The sequence below is a fragment of the Anas acuta genome, chromosome 2, assembly GCF_963932015.1.
Source record: "Anas acuta chromosome 2, bAnaAcu1.1, whole genome shotgun sequence".
Classification (NCBI taxonomy): domain Eukaryota; kingdom Metazoa; phylum Chordata; class Aves; order Anseriformes; family Anatidae; genus Anas; species Anas acuta.
In genome coordinates this window covers 105,909,151-105,928,296 of record NC_088980.1, presented here as the reverse complement: position 1 = coordinate 105,928,296, position 19,146 = coordinate 105,909,151, and the positions used below count along the sequence as shown (strand labels likewise).

At 43.5% G+C, this 19,146-nt stretch overlaps 1 protein-coding gene across 3 annotated transcripts in view; it reads right to left on the bottom strand.

Annotated features, from left to right (window-relative positions):
* The window catches only part of EMILIN2 (elastin microfibril interfacer 2), a 40,293-nt gene extending 21,497 nt beyond the window's left edge, over positions 1–18,796 (bottom strand). For all 3 annotated transcript variants that reach the window (XM_068671515.1, XM_068671516.1, XM_068671517.1), the window contains exons 1-3: positions 18,576–18,796; positions 18,288–18,410; positions 1,117–1,292 (exon numbers count right to left, since the gene is read on the bottom strand). In XM_068671515.1, the coding sequence (XP_068527616.1) occupies positions 1,117–1,292; positions 18,288–18,410; positions 18,576–18,703 (427 nt within the window). In that variant the 5' untranslated portion in view covers positions 18,704–18,796. The remainder of the gene's footprint in view (positions 1–1,116; positions 1,293–18,287; positions 18,411–18,575) is intronic.
* Positions 18,797–19,146: the final 350 nt, after the last annotated feature.

The window sequence follows — 19,146 nt, the reverse complement described above, 5'->3', positions numbered from 1 at the left end:
GATGATCCTTAAGGGTCCCTTCCAACTCAGGATATTCTATGATTCTATGATTCTATGATTCTTAGTAATGAAAAAGTATGAACACACACAGTGTAGCTATTACATACACACTGGTCTATTTTTGCTTTGAAACATAGTTTTTTTAGGGAGTTTTGTCAGAGCAAAAAGAAAATCTCTAGATATAAGCAGCATGCCAGTTACTAAAGAGATTATTGTGTTTTATTATCAGTTTGCTGAAGTGATAGTTTAGGTGGGCTAACAAAATATTTAAGCGCTTTATTTTTAAAGCATGTATATAATGTATAGGAGTAGTTTAAAACTATGTATTCAGTCCCACTTGATTCCACTACACAAAAACACCAGTGGAAATCTGACTAAGTGAACAGCTAATATGACATTAATCTCTGATGCTGCTGTGAAGAAGTCCTTCAAAAAGAAGCATCTGTTTACCATTTCTTATTGATGGAGGAAAGGCATAATCCTTCAGCAACAGCACTCCTCTTACCCTTTCAGAAGGCATTATCTAATACAACATTGTTCATTCTTTATAGTTTTTTTTTGTTTGTTTGTTTGTTTGTTTGTTTTTTAGCATTGGAGGCTTATCATTCCCTTAACCTTAGTATTAAGGCAGGTAATCTAGTATTAATCTGTAAAACCTGCTCAGGTCCTTGAACAAACAACACACTGTGAAATGCTAGGAAGCACCATCTATCATTAAAAGTAGTACCTGCTCTTTTTTCATTTTAATAATAGTTTCTCTCAAATATATCTTTTTTTTTTTTTTTTTTTTTCCTGAACATTGAAGAAACCACCAAAAAAAAATCTCTGTTTTTACAAAAAACGACCTTAAGACAAAGATTTTCCTGAACCATGAGCAGACAGATGGCATTTATGGCCAGTGTTTCACACACACCCCTTCATTATTCTTCAGGAAATTCTCTGTATCAAGACTGTTATTGCCTGGCTATTATTTTCCCACCACACAGTGTCTTCCATATGGATTTTGTACCTGCCAGTAGTTGAGTTTAATAGAAACCATAACGGTTATTATACGTAAAAGGACAAAGCAAGAAACCAGACGTGATCATGCATACCAAAACTCAAACAAAAAGTTACCCAAGCCTTTCTTCACAACAGCTTTCACCGGTGCCGCGGGACGCCGAGCTGCCTTTGGCTGTTCTGCTGGCCCTTCTCTGCAGTCTTCACCTTTGTATCCAGGACAACATCTCCATTCTAGCTCTGTTACTGTCTTGTATGCAACTGTGTACCGAGGTCTGAAACTCGTTCGGTATCTGCCAAAACAGAAAGTATTGTAAATGATCTGCAACATAAGCTTTTACTTAGACTAAGCCTAAAATTAAAACTGTTTTTCTTTTAAGTGAGATTCAATTAACTTCAGACATGCTTTATTTTTTTCCTCCAAACATTAATTAAACAAACTTTTTTGTCCAGGTCTAAAAGTTACATGCACGTAGCTCATGGATCTAAGAAGTTAGGAAGAGCAAACATGGCCCAGGCATGAGGGACTTTCTTCTATGAGCTGAGGGACACTGCTCTGGGAGAAGTGAAGGTTCATCTCGTCAGGCATTGCTGAGAATAACAGTGACTGCCAGCGTATCACTCTATGAATTCAAAACCTTTCTCCTCTAACTACTCTTCATCACAAATCCACCCACAGGGCTCCTCCGGCAGCAGTTCTTCATGGCATCAAAACTGCTTCTGCCTGCTTTGTCCCACTTGTTCCAACATTATTGTCCCTTAAAACACTCCCCAGAATCCGTATGCACAGAGCAGTCAAAGCCAGGAAGGCTGTTCCAGGAAAAGACAGGATGCTGACAGCATGAGTCAGATAAGGACATGAAAGAAGGGGTCAGATGAAAGACTAAGACCAATGAGAGAATCGACTCTTTCCTACTTCGCTGCCCCTGTTAAGCTCAAGAGTTCTTGAGGACAAACGTATGCACCTTACGTACACACAGACTTAAGGTTCCCTGATTAATCACTCAAAAAGTTAATAAATGGCAACCTGACTCTGAATGTGCAACTGTCTTCAACCAAGACTTTTTCCACAATTTTTGTTAAGTGCGTATATCATAAGTTAATCTACAGTCATACCCTAAGGGATCCCCCCAGAGGATATTCAGAGGCTGTTTTATTTTATAAAAACTGTTACCAGTTTAAGGTATAGCTCATGTAGGGTGGAGAGATGAGGAAATGAAATAAAACAGGAATTTGTCACCTAAGTCCTGTAAAGTGGAACGCTTGGAACACAAACTTCAATATGAACAAACATCTTACCCCGATTCCTCATGGGAATTTGTTTCTGTGAATAAAACTATCATGACACTACCCTCTCTGTTGCACGTTTGGGTCTTTTTTCATAGATTATTTCACATTAGAACAACACTTTGCATCCTTTACTCGCTTCACAACTGAAGTGCCCCTAAAGTAGTAATACTGGCAGAAAAAATTGGGGACAAATGCAAAGGACTTAACAAAAGCTCTACAACACATCTCATTCATTCAGAGGGTATTTTGGGACAGGGAGAAGGCAGTATGTAACAAGCACCCAATGCTATCACAAAAAAATCAACTCCACGTCTCGTTAAATGTTTACTTGTATTAATATGCAAAATCCCCTTTTGTTTAAAAATAATCAGTAATCTGCTACCAGATGGAAAGAATTAAATCTTACAGCAACTGTGAAACAGTTTCTATTGAAAGTCACCAAGTTTAACTGTTAATCTCCAAGGCTTGTGTGCAAATAACTGCAGAAATAATTCTGCATTTTTCATGCGTCTCCCACTCCACTGACATAATTCTAGGATGTCCTACATCTGATAGCCATTTGCTGTCCATGTTTTGGTAAACTGCTTAGCAAACTCAGGGTGGGGGGCTTCAAAGTGTTAACCACTAAGTAGGAATTTGTTTCTTTTCCAAACATATCTTTCCGAGTTCTGTAACAATATATTCCACTTTTGGCACTGAGGAAATACTCAATGTTCTTTTTTGCGTTACTACTCTATGTACAACCTCTCATTTAAGGGAAAAAAAAAGTTACTGTGACTAGAGACAATGCCATACTTTTCCAAGCCATTTTGGGGCCAAACAGTCGGTTATTCTAACAAGCCTCTCCAGATTCCCTTTGCCCATGAATCTTCAGAGAAAGGCAAGGGTGGGACTAGCCTGTAAATCTGTCCATCAGCCACTCCCAGCTGAATGGTTTGCTCTGGTTATCAGGTTTTCAGATTCTGCCTTGGTGAACATTAACTCAGAGGGGTTTCCGATCCTTTTTAACATTCACTATAGCACACGATGAAACTGCTGTGGGCTGCGCTCAAGCTCATAATTTCTTTTACTGTGTTCACAAAAACATCTGCTGAATCCTGTTTACAAATGTAAAGAGCAGCCATCCCAAGGTCAAGTGCTTCAAAATTAAGCGAGTGCAACGTAGAGGGCACCATTGGAAAGGACAACATCCCGACCACCCAGGAACTTCCTTTTCCTTCTCCCTTATCTGAACATTAAACCACATCTCATGTAGGTAATTTGGGTAGGATCCCCTTCCTTTGAACTAGCTGCTAGAGGCAGAGGAGTGACAGGATTAGCTAAATGTTTTAGTGGTTTGAAGTGGTTTAAGAGTCATTACCATCTCTCTCACAAACACCACATTACTGAAGTACAAACTTTGAACTTCCAGATCCATTTTCATATGCCGGAAATGGCAGTACAGACTTTTCTCTGATTGCCATAAAGCACTTGACTGCTCTCAGCTTTGTGTGTGTTCCTCTCTATACTGTCAGGGACAAACTCCTCCCTGAAAATCAAAGTATTTTGACTATCTTCAGATCACTAAGTTATATTTCTTTTCTTTTTCTTTTTTTTTTTTTTTTCAGTAAAAAAAAAAAAAAAGTAGCTAAAAGCAATTTTATAAAAGGGAATAAGAACAATGTTTATGCAAAACATGCATTTGTTTACTCAAATTATAAAATGAGGATTTTCCTTGTACTGTTTCTGCCATTTCTCTCATATCTTAGATGAGTTTCTCTTTCCATACTTTCTCTATAGTCATGTTCATCGATATAGACAGCTTCAGATGACTTCAATATTCAGCTAAAAGTAAATTACAAGACAACCAAATATAAGAGAATATAAATAAATATAAAGAAACCATGCTTAATATTTTTCATATTGGCTAGTTATACAACTTTTATAGCAATCTGTCTTAAAAATAAAAAATATGCAAGTTCAACATTCTCAGTCTTCATTTTCTTTTATTTCACAAGTTCATGATCATAATAGGCATAAAACACTTTAGTATGATTTATTACAAAAATTATTTGAAATGCAGAAGAATCCTCCCGCCTTAAATTAAAGAACAAAAACACCGTGTAAGTCTTAGCAGTCTATTCCTTACAAATTCTCATAACTAAGTCTGAGAGCTCAAGCAAATACACAAATTGGATCTGTTTTGATTTCAGCTGTGACCCATCAAGTGCTGACTAACCTGAATCTTAAACCACAATTCTCCTAGGGCAAAAAGTGTGCTAGAATGAAAATGCTTCAAAATCTGGACACACCACAGCTTTCACATTTTACAAACTAAACTGCCGTACCAAGACAGTTATGCTCATGTGGAGCTCAGAAATTAAGCAGGGATTTTCTTAGCAAGAGCTACTGCTTCTCTATGCTGCCAGTCCAGTTCATTTCATCACACAGCCAGTCCCATTGACTGCAGCAAGACTAGTCATGTTGAGGCAGGGAAACAGGAACTTACCCTAAAACTTTACTAATTGGAATTCGGTCATATACAAGTTTCTTAAAATCACAGCTTAATTGCTACAGCTTCACTCCTTCGTGCAGACTTGTGGAAGTTGCCCATGCAAGGAATGTGTCACCATTCCAGGACTATCCAGATGCACTGATGAATGAATGACCTTCACCAACAAGCGGCCAGCCTAAGCGTGATTCCCAGTCATGTAAGTTTTTTATAGCCAGAACTTTGCTTGCACAGTGGGTTTCGGTGGAGGAGCTGCAGACTTCCAAGGTTTTGGCAGGCTGCAACAGCACTGAACACAATTATATTCTTGGTTACGGTTCTGACAAAACTAAGGAAAACGTACCTTTCTGCTAGGGAGCACAGCCAGAAAATTATTTCTGATTCTACACAGTTTAATGATGTAGGCTTGGGAGTTACTAGAATACAAAAATCAGATGTCTCTGTTTATATTTGCAGTATTTGGAATTAAGCTGCTCGCACATTAGAGCATACACAATGTGCTCAGTGTGGCAGGAGAGACAAAATGTCATTATAACGTTGCTTCTCTATGCAGCTGGGTCGTGTTAAACAGTTAGAACACAACATGCCCGAGTTTCTTATATTTTGTCTTGTAGTTGTGAATCTCTGCAGTTACCTAATGAGGCAATTTAGTCAAATTCAGGAAAGTTTCATAAGTCTCTTAAAGAATTGTGGCTCCACTTTAATGCCTGTATATGTTGGAACATAATTAAAAACATAATAATCATAATAATTTATTAAATCTTCCCACCATGACCTTGGATTTCTGCTATTCAAGTGTTAATAATCACAATTATTTTTACAACTGTCTCACAGACAGTAAAATTTTTCTTTTCTTATGTGATTAAAACTTGCATCATCAGCATTTATTGTGCCTCGTCACCTAATCCTCACAAGGACTTCCAGCTAAAGGAGATGGCCACATCCTCTCGGAGAATTGAGCTAAAATAATATTAATGAGGTCATTCTTTTAGACAGCAGGAACAAAGAGTGCCTTCAACAGTCTCTAATCATTCCTTGCAAGAGAGAAAATAAGAACAGCTGGTATTTACATTACTGGGAACAACAGACATGGAGAAGGTTAACATCCTCAACAACTTTTTTGCCTCAGCCTTCACAGCCAGTCAGGCTTTACCACATCTCTTGAATCCCTGAACTTCTAAGCAGGGGCCGGGGGAGCAAGGTCCTTCGCACTGTAAGTGGAGAACAGGTTTGAGACCACCTGATGACACTGAACAAGTACAAGTCTATGGGGCCTGATGCCATACATACCAGGGGCCTGAGGGAACTGGCTGAGGGTGTTGCCAAGCCTCCCCCCATCATATCTGAAAAATCCTGGCAGTCAGGCCATGTGGTGACCGGAAGAAAGGAAACATCATTCGCATTTTTAGAAAGGGTAGGAAGGAGGACCTAGGGAACTATAGACCAGTGAGCCTCACCTCTGTGCTTGGGAAGATCATGGAAAAGATCCTCCTGAAAACAATGTCAAGGCACATGAAGGACAAGGAGGTGATCTGAGACAGCCAGCATGGCTTCACCAAGGGCAAATCATGCCTGACCAGTCTGATGATGAATGGTGTCCCTTAGGGGCCTGTCCTGGGACTGGTGCTGTGTCATTTTATCAATGACATAGACAGTGGATCGAGTGCACCATCAGCAAATTTGCAGATGACACCAAGCTGAGTGGTGCAGTTGATACAGCAGAAGAAAGGGATGCTATCCACAGGGACCTGGACAGGCTGGAGAAATGGGCCCACATGAACCTAATGAGGTTCAGCAAGTCCAAGTGCAAGGTGCTGCACCTGGGTCAGGGCAATCCCAGACATGAGCATAGACTGGGAGAAGAACTCACTGAGAGCAGCCCTGCAGAGGAGGACTTGGGGGCTCTGGTAGATGAAAGATTCAAGAGCCAGCAGTGCGTGCTTGCAGCCCAGAAGGCCAACTGTGTCCTGGGCTGCATCACCAGAGGGGTGGCCAGCAGGGCAAGGGAGGTGATTGTGCCCCTCTGCTCTGCCCTTGTGAGGGCCCTCCTGGAGTGCTGCATCCAGGGCTGGGGCACCCAGCACAAGAAGGATGTGGGGCTGTTAGAGCGGGTCCAGAGGAGGGCCACAAAGATGGTCAGAGGGCTGGAGCACCTCTCCTATGAAGAAAGGCTGAGAGAGCTGTGGATGTTCAGCCTGGAGAAGAGAAAGCTCTGGGGAGACCTCATCACGGCCTTTCAGTACTTAAAGTGGGCTTATAACAAAGATGGAGAATGACTTTTTCTAGGGCAGATAATGGTAGGACAAGGGGAATGGTTTTAAACTAAAAGAGGGGAGATTTAGATTAGAGGTTAGGAGGAAAATTTTCACCCAGAGGGTGCTGAGGCACTAACACAGGCTGCCCAGAGAAGCTGTGGATGCCCCATCCCTGGAGGTGTTCAAGGCCAGGCTGGATGGGGCTATCAGCAACTTGACCTAGAGAGTGGCATCCTGTCCCATGGCAGGGCGTTGGAACGAGGCGATCTTCAAGGTCCCTTCCAACCCAAGCCAGTCTGTGATTCTATTACATGATTCAATTCTAGGAGTCCTTCCATAACAGGGCCTTAGCTACCAGCACCTACTGCCTTCACCATGAATCCAATATGATCAAATGGTACAACACATTCAGAACAGCAATGCAAATTTATATTTTTAATATCTAAAAACTTCACAGTTGAAATAAAGTTGTACAGTGTGGCAATAACATTAAAAGATTCTTCCTCTCTGAGAGAAAAGTATTTTCTTCGGAAAGCGTTTAATTAAAAATACATGTTTGCTGCAAATGCTAGACATTTTGACTACGGAACGAGCTCTAATTTTCTCATGGTGCTAAACCACAGAAGGAAGCAGTTAGCACTGATATTTGGAATGTCACCTAATAGCGATAAAACAAATCAGAAACATTTGGATGAAATCGGTGGGAAAACATATGGCTCCGTTCTGTAACTAGATATTAACATTCGACCTTCGGGGAAATGCAAGGAGATAACTGCCACCACATCCTCATTGTGAGCGAGGGACTGCAGAATCAGCATATGTTTCTACATAAGCAGTGTGTAAAATGTTTATTCTGAGCACAAAACTTCAAGGTCAGTCCAAAATTCTGTAGTCATTGGAACAGGTCCCATAACTTCTGCAGTCTGCAAATCGTGATCCTATTGGATATAAGATAACTAATCTTCATTGTTTAATGCCTTTATTGAATGTAGATCCGCTCTTTCTAAATGATATAGCATGCTCTGGCATGTCCCAGTCATCCAAATCTCCAATGGGAGTGCTGGAGTAGCACACACACAAAAAAAACCGCAAACACCAACTATGAGATACAACTACAATAATATCTGACCAAGGTTTTTTATTTATTTTTTTAATTATTTTTGCAGGCTGAAAGGCTTCTGCTGAATATATACCTAAACTGGCCATTCTTCCCACACAGTTACTAAGCTAGTACCAGTTAATCCCACATTTCTAATTTCCCGAGAGCCTTGGCCTATTTGTAGCCCCTACAAAAGCTGGTAGAAATCCTAGTTCCAGTGAAATCAGGGAGACAATTTCTGACAGAAATCAGATAGCCATTGACTGCAACAGTGAGATTCAGCACACCTGAATTTCAGGTGCCCATAATGTGGGTATCGATGGGCATCAGCTCTATGTATTTCCCTTAAGCCAACAGAACAGCTAGTAGAGTCTAAATAGGATTTCATCTCATCCTAAATCCTTATTTACATCTGATTACTTAAGCACTGTGTTGGACACTACTGACCTGCATTTGAGTCACTACTACTGCAGATGTCTAAGCTCCTGTGCTCACATGCACATCCCTGTATGGTCGACAAGTGAAGTTAGGCTGAGCTGAATCCCGTCTCTGGATTTTGTTCATTTATAACCTTGCTACTGCAGAGTCACACTGGCAGCTCTCTGCTGTTCTAGGCCACAAATGAGCTTAATTTAAGAAAAAAATATGTCTTTAATAGGAGTTTACCCTAAGGCACTTATGGCAACCGGTGAAAAGATGTGTTGACAGGAACAGATGAGAATTACAGAACAGTTTGAGTTAGAAGGGACCTTAAAGCTCATCTAGTTCCACCCCCCCGTCATGGGCAGGGACACCTCCCACAAGACCAGGTTGCCCAGAGCCCCATCCAGCCTCTGAGTGAAGAATTTCTTCCTTACAGCTAATCCAAATATACCCTATTTAGTTTAAAATTATTTCTTCTTGTCCTATCACTACATTCCCTGACGAAGAGTCCATCCCCAGCTTTCCTGTAGGCCCTCTTTAGTTACTGGAAGGCCTTTATATGGTTTCCCCAGAGCCTCTTCTCCAGGCTGAACAACTCCAACTCTCTCAGCCTCTCTTCATAGGAGAGGTGCTCCACCCCTTGGATCATCCTCATGGCCCTCCTATGGGCTTACTCCAACAGATCCACATCCTTCTTATGCTGGGGGCCCCAGAACTGAACACAGCACTCCAGGTGGGGATCTCAAGAGAGCAGAGCAGAGGGGGAGAATCACCTCCCTTGCCCTGCTGGCCACGCTGCTTTTGATGCAGCCCAGGATGCAGTTGGCTTTCTGGGCTACAAGTGCACACTGCTGCCTCATGTTGAGATTCTTATCAACCACCGCCCCCAGGTCCTTCTCCTCAGGGCTGCTCTCCATCCATTCTCCACCCAGCCTGTATTTGTGCCTGGGATTGCCCTGGCCAAGATGCAGGACCTTGCACTTGGCCTTGTTGAACCTCATGAGGTTTGCACAGGCCCACCTCTCCAGCCTGTGCAGCTCCCTCTGGATGACATCCCTGCTCTCCAGTGTGTTGAGTGCACCACAGAGCTTGCTGAGGGTGCACTTAATGCAACCGTCCACATCACCAACAAAGATATTAAATAGTGCCAGTCCCAATAACAACCCCTGAGGAACGCTTCATCACTGGTCATTGAGCCACTGACAGCAACTCTTTCAGGACAACCATCCAGCCAATTCCTTACCCACCGAGTGGTTCATCCATCAAATCCACATCTCTCCAATTTAGAGATGAGGATGTTTTGGGCCCCTCGCTACAAGAAGGACATCGAGGTGCTTGAGCGGGTCCAAAGAAGAGCGACAAAGCTGGTGAGGGGCCTGGAGAGCAAGTCCTATGAGGAGCGGCTGAAGGAGCTGGGCTTGTTCAGCCTGGAGAAGAGGAGGCTCAGGGGTGACCTTATTGCTCTGTATAAGTACATTAAAGGAGGCTGTAGCGAGGTGGGGGTTGGCCTGTTCTCCCATGTGCCTGGTGACAGGACGAGGGGGAATGGGCTAAAGTTACGCCAGGGGAGTTTTAGGTTGGATGTTAGGAAGAATTTCTTTACTGAAAGGGTTGTTAGGCACTGGAACGGGCTGCCCAGGGAGGTGGTGGAGTCACCATCCCTGGAAGTCTTCAAAAGACGTTTAGATGTAGAGCTTAGGGATATGGTTTAGTGGGGACTGTTAGTGTTAGCTTAGAGGTTGGACTCGATGATCTTGAGGTCTCTTCCAACCTAGAAATTCTGTGTGTGATTCTGTATGTTGTGCAGGACAGCATCAAATGCTCTGCACTAGTCCAGGTAGATGATGTCAGTCACTCCTCCCTTACCAACACTGTAACCCCATTGTAGAAGGCCACCAAATCCATCAGGCATGATTTTCCCTCAGTGAAGCTGTATTGGCTGTCACCAATCACCTCCTTATTTTCCATGTGCCCTAGCTGTACTAAAAATCTGTTTAAAAGGAATTCTAGTGAACCTAGAAATATTTACTGATTTTGACTTGGCAGTGGAGACACAAAGTCGCCTCTTACAGACTTATGAAATTCTCATCTTTGCATTGGCCCTCTTCCTTTAGCTGGCAGTTTTACTTTCCAAAATTTGTATAAAGAAGACGGTACATGTATTTGCAGGAGTTGATGTCTGGGGTCTTTTCCTCCGAAAACCTGCCACTGACAATACCCACCATCCCAATATCTAGCCCAGTTGTAGCTATCTCAACTGAAGTTCCCTAAAAGATCGTGGTCAGATCTCTATGTAATTTAATAATCAGCCTCTAATATACATCATAAAGCTCTTATTAATAAACTTTGCACTACAATAAAGCATTAGCCACAACTGGTGTTACAGAATTAGCACCAAATCGATTCTGAGCTAAATCCTGAATAAAAACTGCTGCTGGCTGAGAGCACTAACAGGGACTGAAACTGAAGGACTTGTTCTCTGAAGAGAAGTTAAAGCACTGCACATCTGCATCGTGGAGTTCAGCTACACTCTGCATGTAAAACAAAGAAATCACCCATCCAAGTCACTGCAAAAATGTTTTAGTATTTGACTATGAGAACCCTGTAATTTTACTAAATACAACATAAAACAAGAATGAGGGTTAGAAACTAAGCAGCTTTTCCAATGTTTACTGTTTGCTCTGTCCCTTCACACCACCTGAGAAATAGTGGGAACAGCGATTGCTTTCTGTCTGGAGGAAAGTGTTAGCAGGCAGAAACATGCCACAGGTGACTTGTATCCCTCCCTCTCACTCCACTCCCAGAGTATCAGCACGTCAGGACAGAGGCAGAAAAGTTGCTGTCCTCCATCCCCTGATCTACTGGTAACAGGGAAGGAGCAGAGAATCATGCTGCCAAAATCAGCTCTCTACAACCTAACCTCTCAGATGGTTCTCTTTAATGCTGAGTGTTAGTTCAATGCATCCAAGAGAATCTGGCTGAATTTTACTGAGGTATGCTTTTTTCTTTTCTTTTTTTTTTTATTTTTTTATTTTTTTTTATTTTTAATAAGTAAGGCAGAAGATCACAGAAACTGGTGGAAGACAAAAATGTTTCTCAGACAGAAGATTCTCATTTGTAGTTCCATTCAAAATCTCCATAAGTGCCATCATTCATTACCTATACGGTGAATTTTGATGTCACTCATCTCAGTTAGGACTTTTTCTTCAAAAAAAAATCTTTTTTTTTAATCTTTTTCATCAAAAGAAAATGAGACTCAAAATATTTATTTTCTCTAGATGTGCAATTAAACAGAGAGTGGAGAGAAAGTGAACAAACAACTAGGGGATTGCATGCTCTGAAGCAAGTCCCCCCATGCCTCCTATTAGTGGTTTAGTTTCCCAGTGGTGTATTTGTATGGATACATAAGGATATATCCATACATATGTGTATCCATACATATCTGTATCCATACACATAGAGGCAGAGTGAGATTGATACGTATCTCAATCACCAAGGATTTTATTTTTCAAAATCTGACCACTGAATTCCAGTGGGGAATGCCCAAAAAGTAAGTTTCAGGTTTAGATTTTAATAGTCCTAATGTTATTGAATTATTATCCCTTAAAGCTAGGCAGGCACCCGCTTCTTATGAACAGAGAAACTAAGATATAGGATGCATTTAAGGAACTTACAGCCACAGTCTGTGGCAACACTCAAAGCAGAGCTTTGTTCTTGGGGTCTGCAATCTTGTAACTCTTACATGGTTGCTTCCTTCCATTTTGTCACAAGATAAACATACGTCAGTCAACCACATGCTGACAGACCCAGAATAAGCTACTAAGAAAACACTAAATAAAATAGGATATTAGAACCTTGAAAAGACAGTCCTTCCAAAAGAGTTTCAGAAAAAAAACAAATGTAGAACAGCACTGTGATGTAGTCCAACAGTGATGGAGCAGAAAAGGACTTCGCATCAGTTTACATGTTTACAACATCCTCACCTGCTTCTCCCTGAAGTAGGGACTGAATTTCTCCCCTTACGCCAGTGGACAGGTTAAGTGAGGATTCAGAGTACTGCTTCTGATAAAGCTACCTGAGAAACAGAGTTCCAGTTCTTTTCTGCTTCCCCAATCCACAAGATAACTTAATTTATAAGAAAGAGCAACTGCTAAGAGATTATTTGAAAGATAACCAATACCTTTATGAATCCAAGAGCTAACCAGTGGGATTAACTGGAATCCAACTTTCAGAATAAAACGCAGCATTGTTTTGAGACCTGATACTTTTCAAGACACCGGGTCAAAGTGAATCAGAGGGGAGAGGAAAGATGAGATCTGAATGCAAAAAAGAGGTCAGATGTCCTTAGGACTACAGGAGGAAGGGAGTAAAAATCTGCAATGTGTAAAACTGGAACGGCTCACTTTCTAGTGGTACAGAACGTTCCCTGTTTTTTGGAGGTGAATTATGACAAAATAGGCCTTCAATAGGTCAGCAGCTCCCAAAAATTAACAATCTGTTATTTTGGCAACGGTTTGCTGCTTAACAGAAGAGGCCCCAGACCTCCCGGTCATACACATCTCAACCCAGAAAAACATGAAAAGTGTAATTATTTGTATTAATGAAAACTGAGGAACAGCTTGTGATTTCTGAATTATTGCAACAAACCATGAATGATGTATGAGAATCATAATTCCCTGTCCGATTCACAAAGAAAGACACTGTTGCATTCAGCATGTGGAGGCAGAGATGCACAATTGCAACCTCAGGGAGATGGCCAGCAAAGTTTACCACGCCCAGCAGGCCCTCAAAGATTACCAAACAAGCACTCCAGGAAACTCGAGTATGCTCTGAAGTTGTTTAAGTTTCCTTACTGTTTTCAATGCACAATCCCTTAGGCTAAACTCCCTATGTAGCCAGCTAGCTGGAGCCTGTACAAAGAAATTCTGCTTCATATGAAATACCTAAGTAGGGGGAAAAAAATCTTTAAAGGCTTTTCGAGATATTTCGAGGGGAAACATAAAATAGCCCTCACTTTCCCTTCAACTCCTTGTGCATCCTGAAAGTTTTTCTTATGAGATGTGCGTTGCTAGAAGCCAGAGGCAAGCACAGCCTCTGATCCTGTCCTGACCTGGGTGTCTTAGGTTTGAGCCTGCCCGGTGCTGAGCACTCTGGCTCTGGTCTGTGCACTTAACTTCCATCAGCTGAGTATGCTCAGCAAAAACAACACTGAGGCTGTTCAAGGGCTGAAAACTACATGTGGCTTTACTACATGTTCCTAGACCAGTTCTGCTGTGCTCCACCCAGGACGCTCTGAGGTTGCCAGAAAACAATAAATCAATACGGCCACGTGAATTGAACTGAAGTCTGACATGCAGCTTCCCAGTAGGAAAATTTCCACTTTTACTCAAAATATTATTATTAATAAGCGTTGTATACTGCCTATTAAAAGCTGTGCATTGCTAGAAAGTATAGTCATCTATCCTGACATTTATGATTACAGAAAACCAGCAGTAACAGTCTGTAAAGTTACTTCAGCCTTTTTGCCTTAAATCTTCTTCTTGGCAATGGCTGGGCTTTGAAACTGTGCTTTGGATTGGGAGCGGGCTTATTTATGGTCATTTAATACAAGAAAGTTGGAAAATATTGCTCAATGAGAGATCTGGAGAGGCTTGCTGATTTAGCTCCTGATGCATTTGTAACTTTCTTGACTGTTTTCTAAGTACATGAAACCTGGTGAAGTAATTGGTTTGCTTCTTGTGTGTTAATCATTAGCGTTAAGATAAGAAGCTGACACTAAATCATGAAATCGGCTCCCCACAAGCTGGAGACAGGTGACCTGACTCATTATACTCTTGAGCACAAGCATATCTTTACACATGAGCAGAATTAATGAGGACTGTTATCTGAATTAGGGGATCTGATAAACATCCTCTCTTTAATTCCCCGAGCAACCTGACCTAACTTTGAAGCCAACTCTGCCGTGAGCTGGGGGCTGCAGGGTGATTACATGACCTCCAGAGGTTCCTCCCAGTGTAAGTTTTTTCTATTTGATTTACTACCTCTCCCTCCATGCGACTGGGGAGTCCTGTTTGCCAGTTCTGTGGTAAGGATGGAAAAAAAGCAAACATTCCCCTGCTTTAGTTCACAGGCTTATTGTTAATTAAACTCCTCTAGTGAACACAGATTTACCCTAAAATGCTGGGCCATAAATTGGGGCATCTAAGACACAGCGAAGTGTCCCAATGTACTCTACTCCACAAAGGGAAAAAAATAAAATAAAACAAAACAAAAAAAATGGTATAGTAACACCCTGTAACAACATCCTACCCTGAAGCACCTACAGTGACCAGAGGACGTCCAATAGATTCAACAACCCTCAAGAGCTTGCAGGACCAAGCCAAGAAGACAACACATTTGGCTTTTAGAAACAGATAATGCCATTAAACCAGTTTCTAAAGTTTCTAAACTACTCAGAAGAAAGCCAGGAAAGGAAATTCCTAACAGAAGAAGTGGGGAGGGAGCAGTTATTTAAGAAACAATGCTAAATTTCAAAACATAGGAGGTACTTTTTAGCAAGTAACACCACTAACATTTTTGTCTAAGTACCCTTCACTCCTACCACCCATTAATAACAAAGTTTCTCTCTCCTTCACCAGTCACAGTTTTAAGTAAAATAAATCAGAAGCCCCCCAAACTTCAAAGGGCACATACTTCAAAGGGCATGCCTGCTTTTTCTTTTTCCTCCTTCTCTTCGTATCTCTTAAGCAGCCACACTTTAACTCACATTTATCCTTGACACCTTCATCAGCCAAAGCCTCCGCTAACTGTTCAGTGAGGAAATCATTATCGAGCCCAAATACCTGTAGAACAATGAAGTGTAATAATTTCCTCAATTTAAGCATAACATTTTAGGAAATCAACCCTGTAACCAAACTTAAATTACAGTTGACACTCACAGATGTGCAGTCATTCCAACAGTGTGGGATTTTTTTTTAATTTTTATTTTACAGACAATATTTAAATGGGCCTAAAGGACAGACCTAAAGGGTTCATGCACATGTATTATTTGGGTTTAATCACCAGAGCTTTGTATTTCAACCAAAGGAAAAAAGTGGTGGTAACTATAATCCATATCCACAATACCTAACACTCTCGTACGTGAAGAACACTTGGAATTCAGGAGCACACTCTGTGTTTAAGGCAGTGAAATCTCAGAGCCCTAAATGCAGAGAACTATTTCAGTAATCACTGTGCAGAACCTGGACTGCACCTAAAGAGTGCACTGTAGAAGGAGTCTTAAACTAACTTAAATAAATAGTAAATCCACTGACTGAACACCAAAAAAAAAACCAAACTCAAGTACTAATAAAAGCCATAAATCTATGATACAGTTAACAAGTTCTTTGTTTGACTTGGATCTCACTGTACCCACTGTCTGTAAGAGAATGAGGCCTTAGATAAATCAAGGGTATCAGAAGGAGACTACACAGGGACTGTAGTTTATTCCAATGAATATCTACTATTTAGTTCATTTTTAACTTCTCTATCCAAGTGTATAAAGGAAAAAGAGAATAACTCCAGAAGAGTCCTCACAATCTTTTCTTTGTTTCTTTTATAGCTCTTTCCTGTCCTATTTTTGTCAATGTTAGGCTCTGAGCTAGCAAACGTATACAAACACATTTTGTTATTCAGACCACTACTCCTCCTGAATTAAGGAATACTTTTCATGTGAAAAGTGCGTTCGGTGCACAGGACTTTGCACGATTTGAACCATGAACTTCCAACACTTCTGATTAATTCCTTTCTTACACTGCTCCTAAGAAAATGTGCAACAGATAGAAAAAATAAGTCATTGTCTATAAAAAGGTAGTTTAGAACAGAATAAAACTTCAAGATTTTGATATGACCTGCTTCAAGGATATTCCAGATGCTTTCAGTGTTCATCAGCTGTTGCTGTAATAGGTACTTGAAATATTTTGTGTTAAGAATGAGGAATTATTTAGCAGTTTCCACTCAGGTTATGAATAAAACAAGCCTAATGTTCACCAAAAAAAAAAAAAGCAAATTCAGGAAACAAAGGCTTATGATAAGTATCTAATTCCGTTCTCAAAGAACAAAAAAACCCCATGAGGTTGGCCACAGCAGGCAAGCCCAAATGTCTGTTCAGCCCCATATTCTATCTCTGACAACAGCCAGCTCCAGATGTGTAGGAGAAGCAGAAGGACAGACAATGCCATTTCATAGAACCACAGCATAATTTGGAAGGGCTGTGACTTCTGGAGGTCATCCAGTCCAGTCCCCCACTAAAGCAGGGCTTCCCCTTCTAACTGCTGCCAAGGTTTCTAACAGCTCAACCAGCTCTTGGTTCAGGAATTTCCTGGGCTAGAAGCAATGCCTTTGCACTTTCTTCATTATCTACTAGCAGATAGTCCAATAAAACCCTAATTTACCACCGCAGAAATTCCTTACCTCTATTCCTGCTGATGGATGTGTTCACGGAGTACAGGTTCAACCCTTCCTCACTCCTCCACAGCTCTACTACTGAGACTCTGTACAACGGACGGTACACCCCATTACAAAGCCCCAAACCTCAACCAGAAATCCAAAGCGGATAATTCAATTCTCCAGAGAAAAATGATGGAAATTACACAAGACTGTGTTGCTCAGCTGCCTGCTGCCTTTGTTATTTGCCTCCAATTCCGGTGCTCATATATCCCAGTAGAGAAAAGCTATTTTTCCAAACCAAACTAAAACCAGAGCATTCAAAAGCCAAAACCCATTGCCACGGGCCCCTGGGTGGCACCATCAGTGTACGCAGCCCATTTCAGAAGCACCCAGGACACGGCAGTACAAGCTGCCTCCTCACTTTCTCATGTCAAAATAAAAGCTAGTTATTTGTCCTCACCATCAGGTCTGTCAAAGCATAAACCTGATCCCACCAGTATGTGTGGGAGTCCAACCCCAGACTTCTGGAGGTGAGAGAGTTTCACAAAGCTTATCCCGTACGGCTTTCCAATAAGAAGTGCAACTCTTTCTGTTTTTCAGGTGGGGAAAGCGGGGAAAGGGGACGAGCCAGCGGGTGAGCGTGATGCAGCTGTCCCAGCTGCTGCTCTACCTGCGAGATCACGCAGCCTTGCCACAGCACAACGTGCTGGTCACCCTGTGGGCTTCCGTGCAGTCGCTCTCAGCCACACGAAGCTTAAACCAAACTTTGCATCTCTGCATTGCCTGCTCCCCGTACGGCGCAACCCATGAGGACACAGAAGCGGTGAACGCGTCGGATCATGCTCCTGCCTCTCCCTTTCTGCTACCCACAGATCCAGCCGCAGGGCACCCAGGAGAGCTGCTGTGAGCACCGCTCACCCCTCCAAGCCCGGGGCAGGGTGCATGGGTGTGCTCCCAGCAGGTGCTGCTGCTCATGCCACCCATGGCAGCGGCGTCGGGCAGCGGGCTGCTGTGCCAGCGCAGCTCCCCAGCCCTTCACCCGCTCACAGCGTACTCAATCTGGCTCTAATTAGCCCCGGCAGCCTTCTGCTTGTAATAAAAGCTTTGTGCGGGGCGTGTGCTTGGGGGCCAGGAGAGCGGTACGGGGTGCAGCGAGCCCCTGGGGCGCAGCCACCGCTCCCCCGCGGGGCTCTCGCTCGGGAGGGCTTCGGGCCACCGAGCTCGTCCCCTCCCGGGGTCGCCTCCTCCTCCTCCTCCTCCTCCTCCTCCTCTTCCTCCTCCTCCTCCTCCTCGGCTTACTTACACGGGGGTCGGCCGGCAGGGAAACTCGTTCCAGGCGCACTTGTACTGGGCCTGGACGTAGCTCTCCGTCCCGTCCAGCACCGAGCAGCTGACGTTCCTGTTCACGATGTAGGCGCACCAGTTCCTAGCGGGGAAGGAAGGGGAGACGGGACAAGCGGCATCAGCCCGGGGCGGAGGCCACATGGAGCGGAGGGAGAGGGGAGGGAAGGGGGGACCCATCCCCGTCCCCATCATCTCCATCCCCATCCGCATCCCTCACGCCCCCGGGGGGGTGCTCGGCGCTACTCACTTGCTGCGGGAGCCCGGCCGCGAGTAGCGCAGGTGCGGGGTGGCTCTGCTGAGCCCGGCGCCCAGGGCGAGCAGCAGCGGCAGCGCCCAGCCCGAGGGCGCCGCGGGGCCGGGGCACAGCAGCTCCATGGGGCCGGCCGCTGCCTCTCTCCGCCGGCTCCCCGCGGCCGTCTGTCCGGCCGGCCCTCCGCCCGCCCGCCCGCGGCTCCCCGACTGACGCAAATCCCCCCCTTCTCCACCCCGGTGCCGCCCCTCCGCGGTGGCTCCGCGCCCCTCCGGCCCCGCTGCCGCCGCTCCCCTCCACCCCTGCCGGGCCGCGGCCGGCCGGCCCCGCTCGCCCGCAGCCCCCCTCGCTCCCCCGGCCCGCAGCCGAGGGGCCAAGCGATGTCTAAATCCTTCCAAAAGCCTGCTAAGCTCTTTGGTGCGAGGGGGAGCTTGCAAAAGTGAGACGGTTGCTCCCTTGCATCCCGCACCGAGCATCGCAACAGCAGTAAGACAGTTTTTAAACTACCCCATGCAGGTACAGAATATGATAACCACGCGTTTAAAGGCTAGTTCGGAAATTCTGCTTT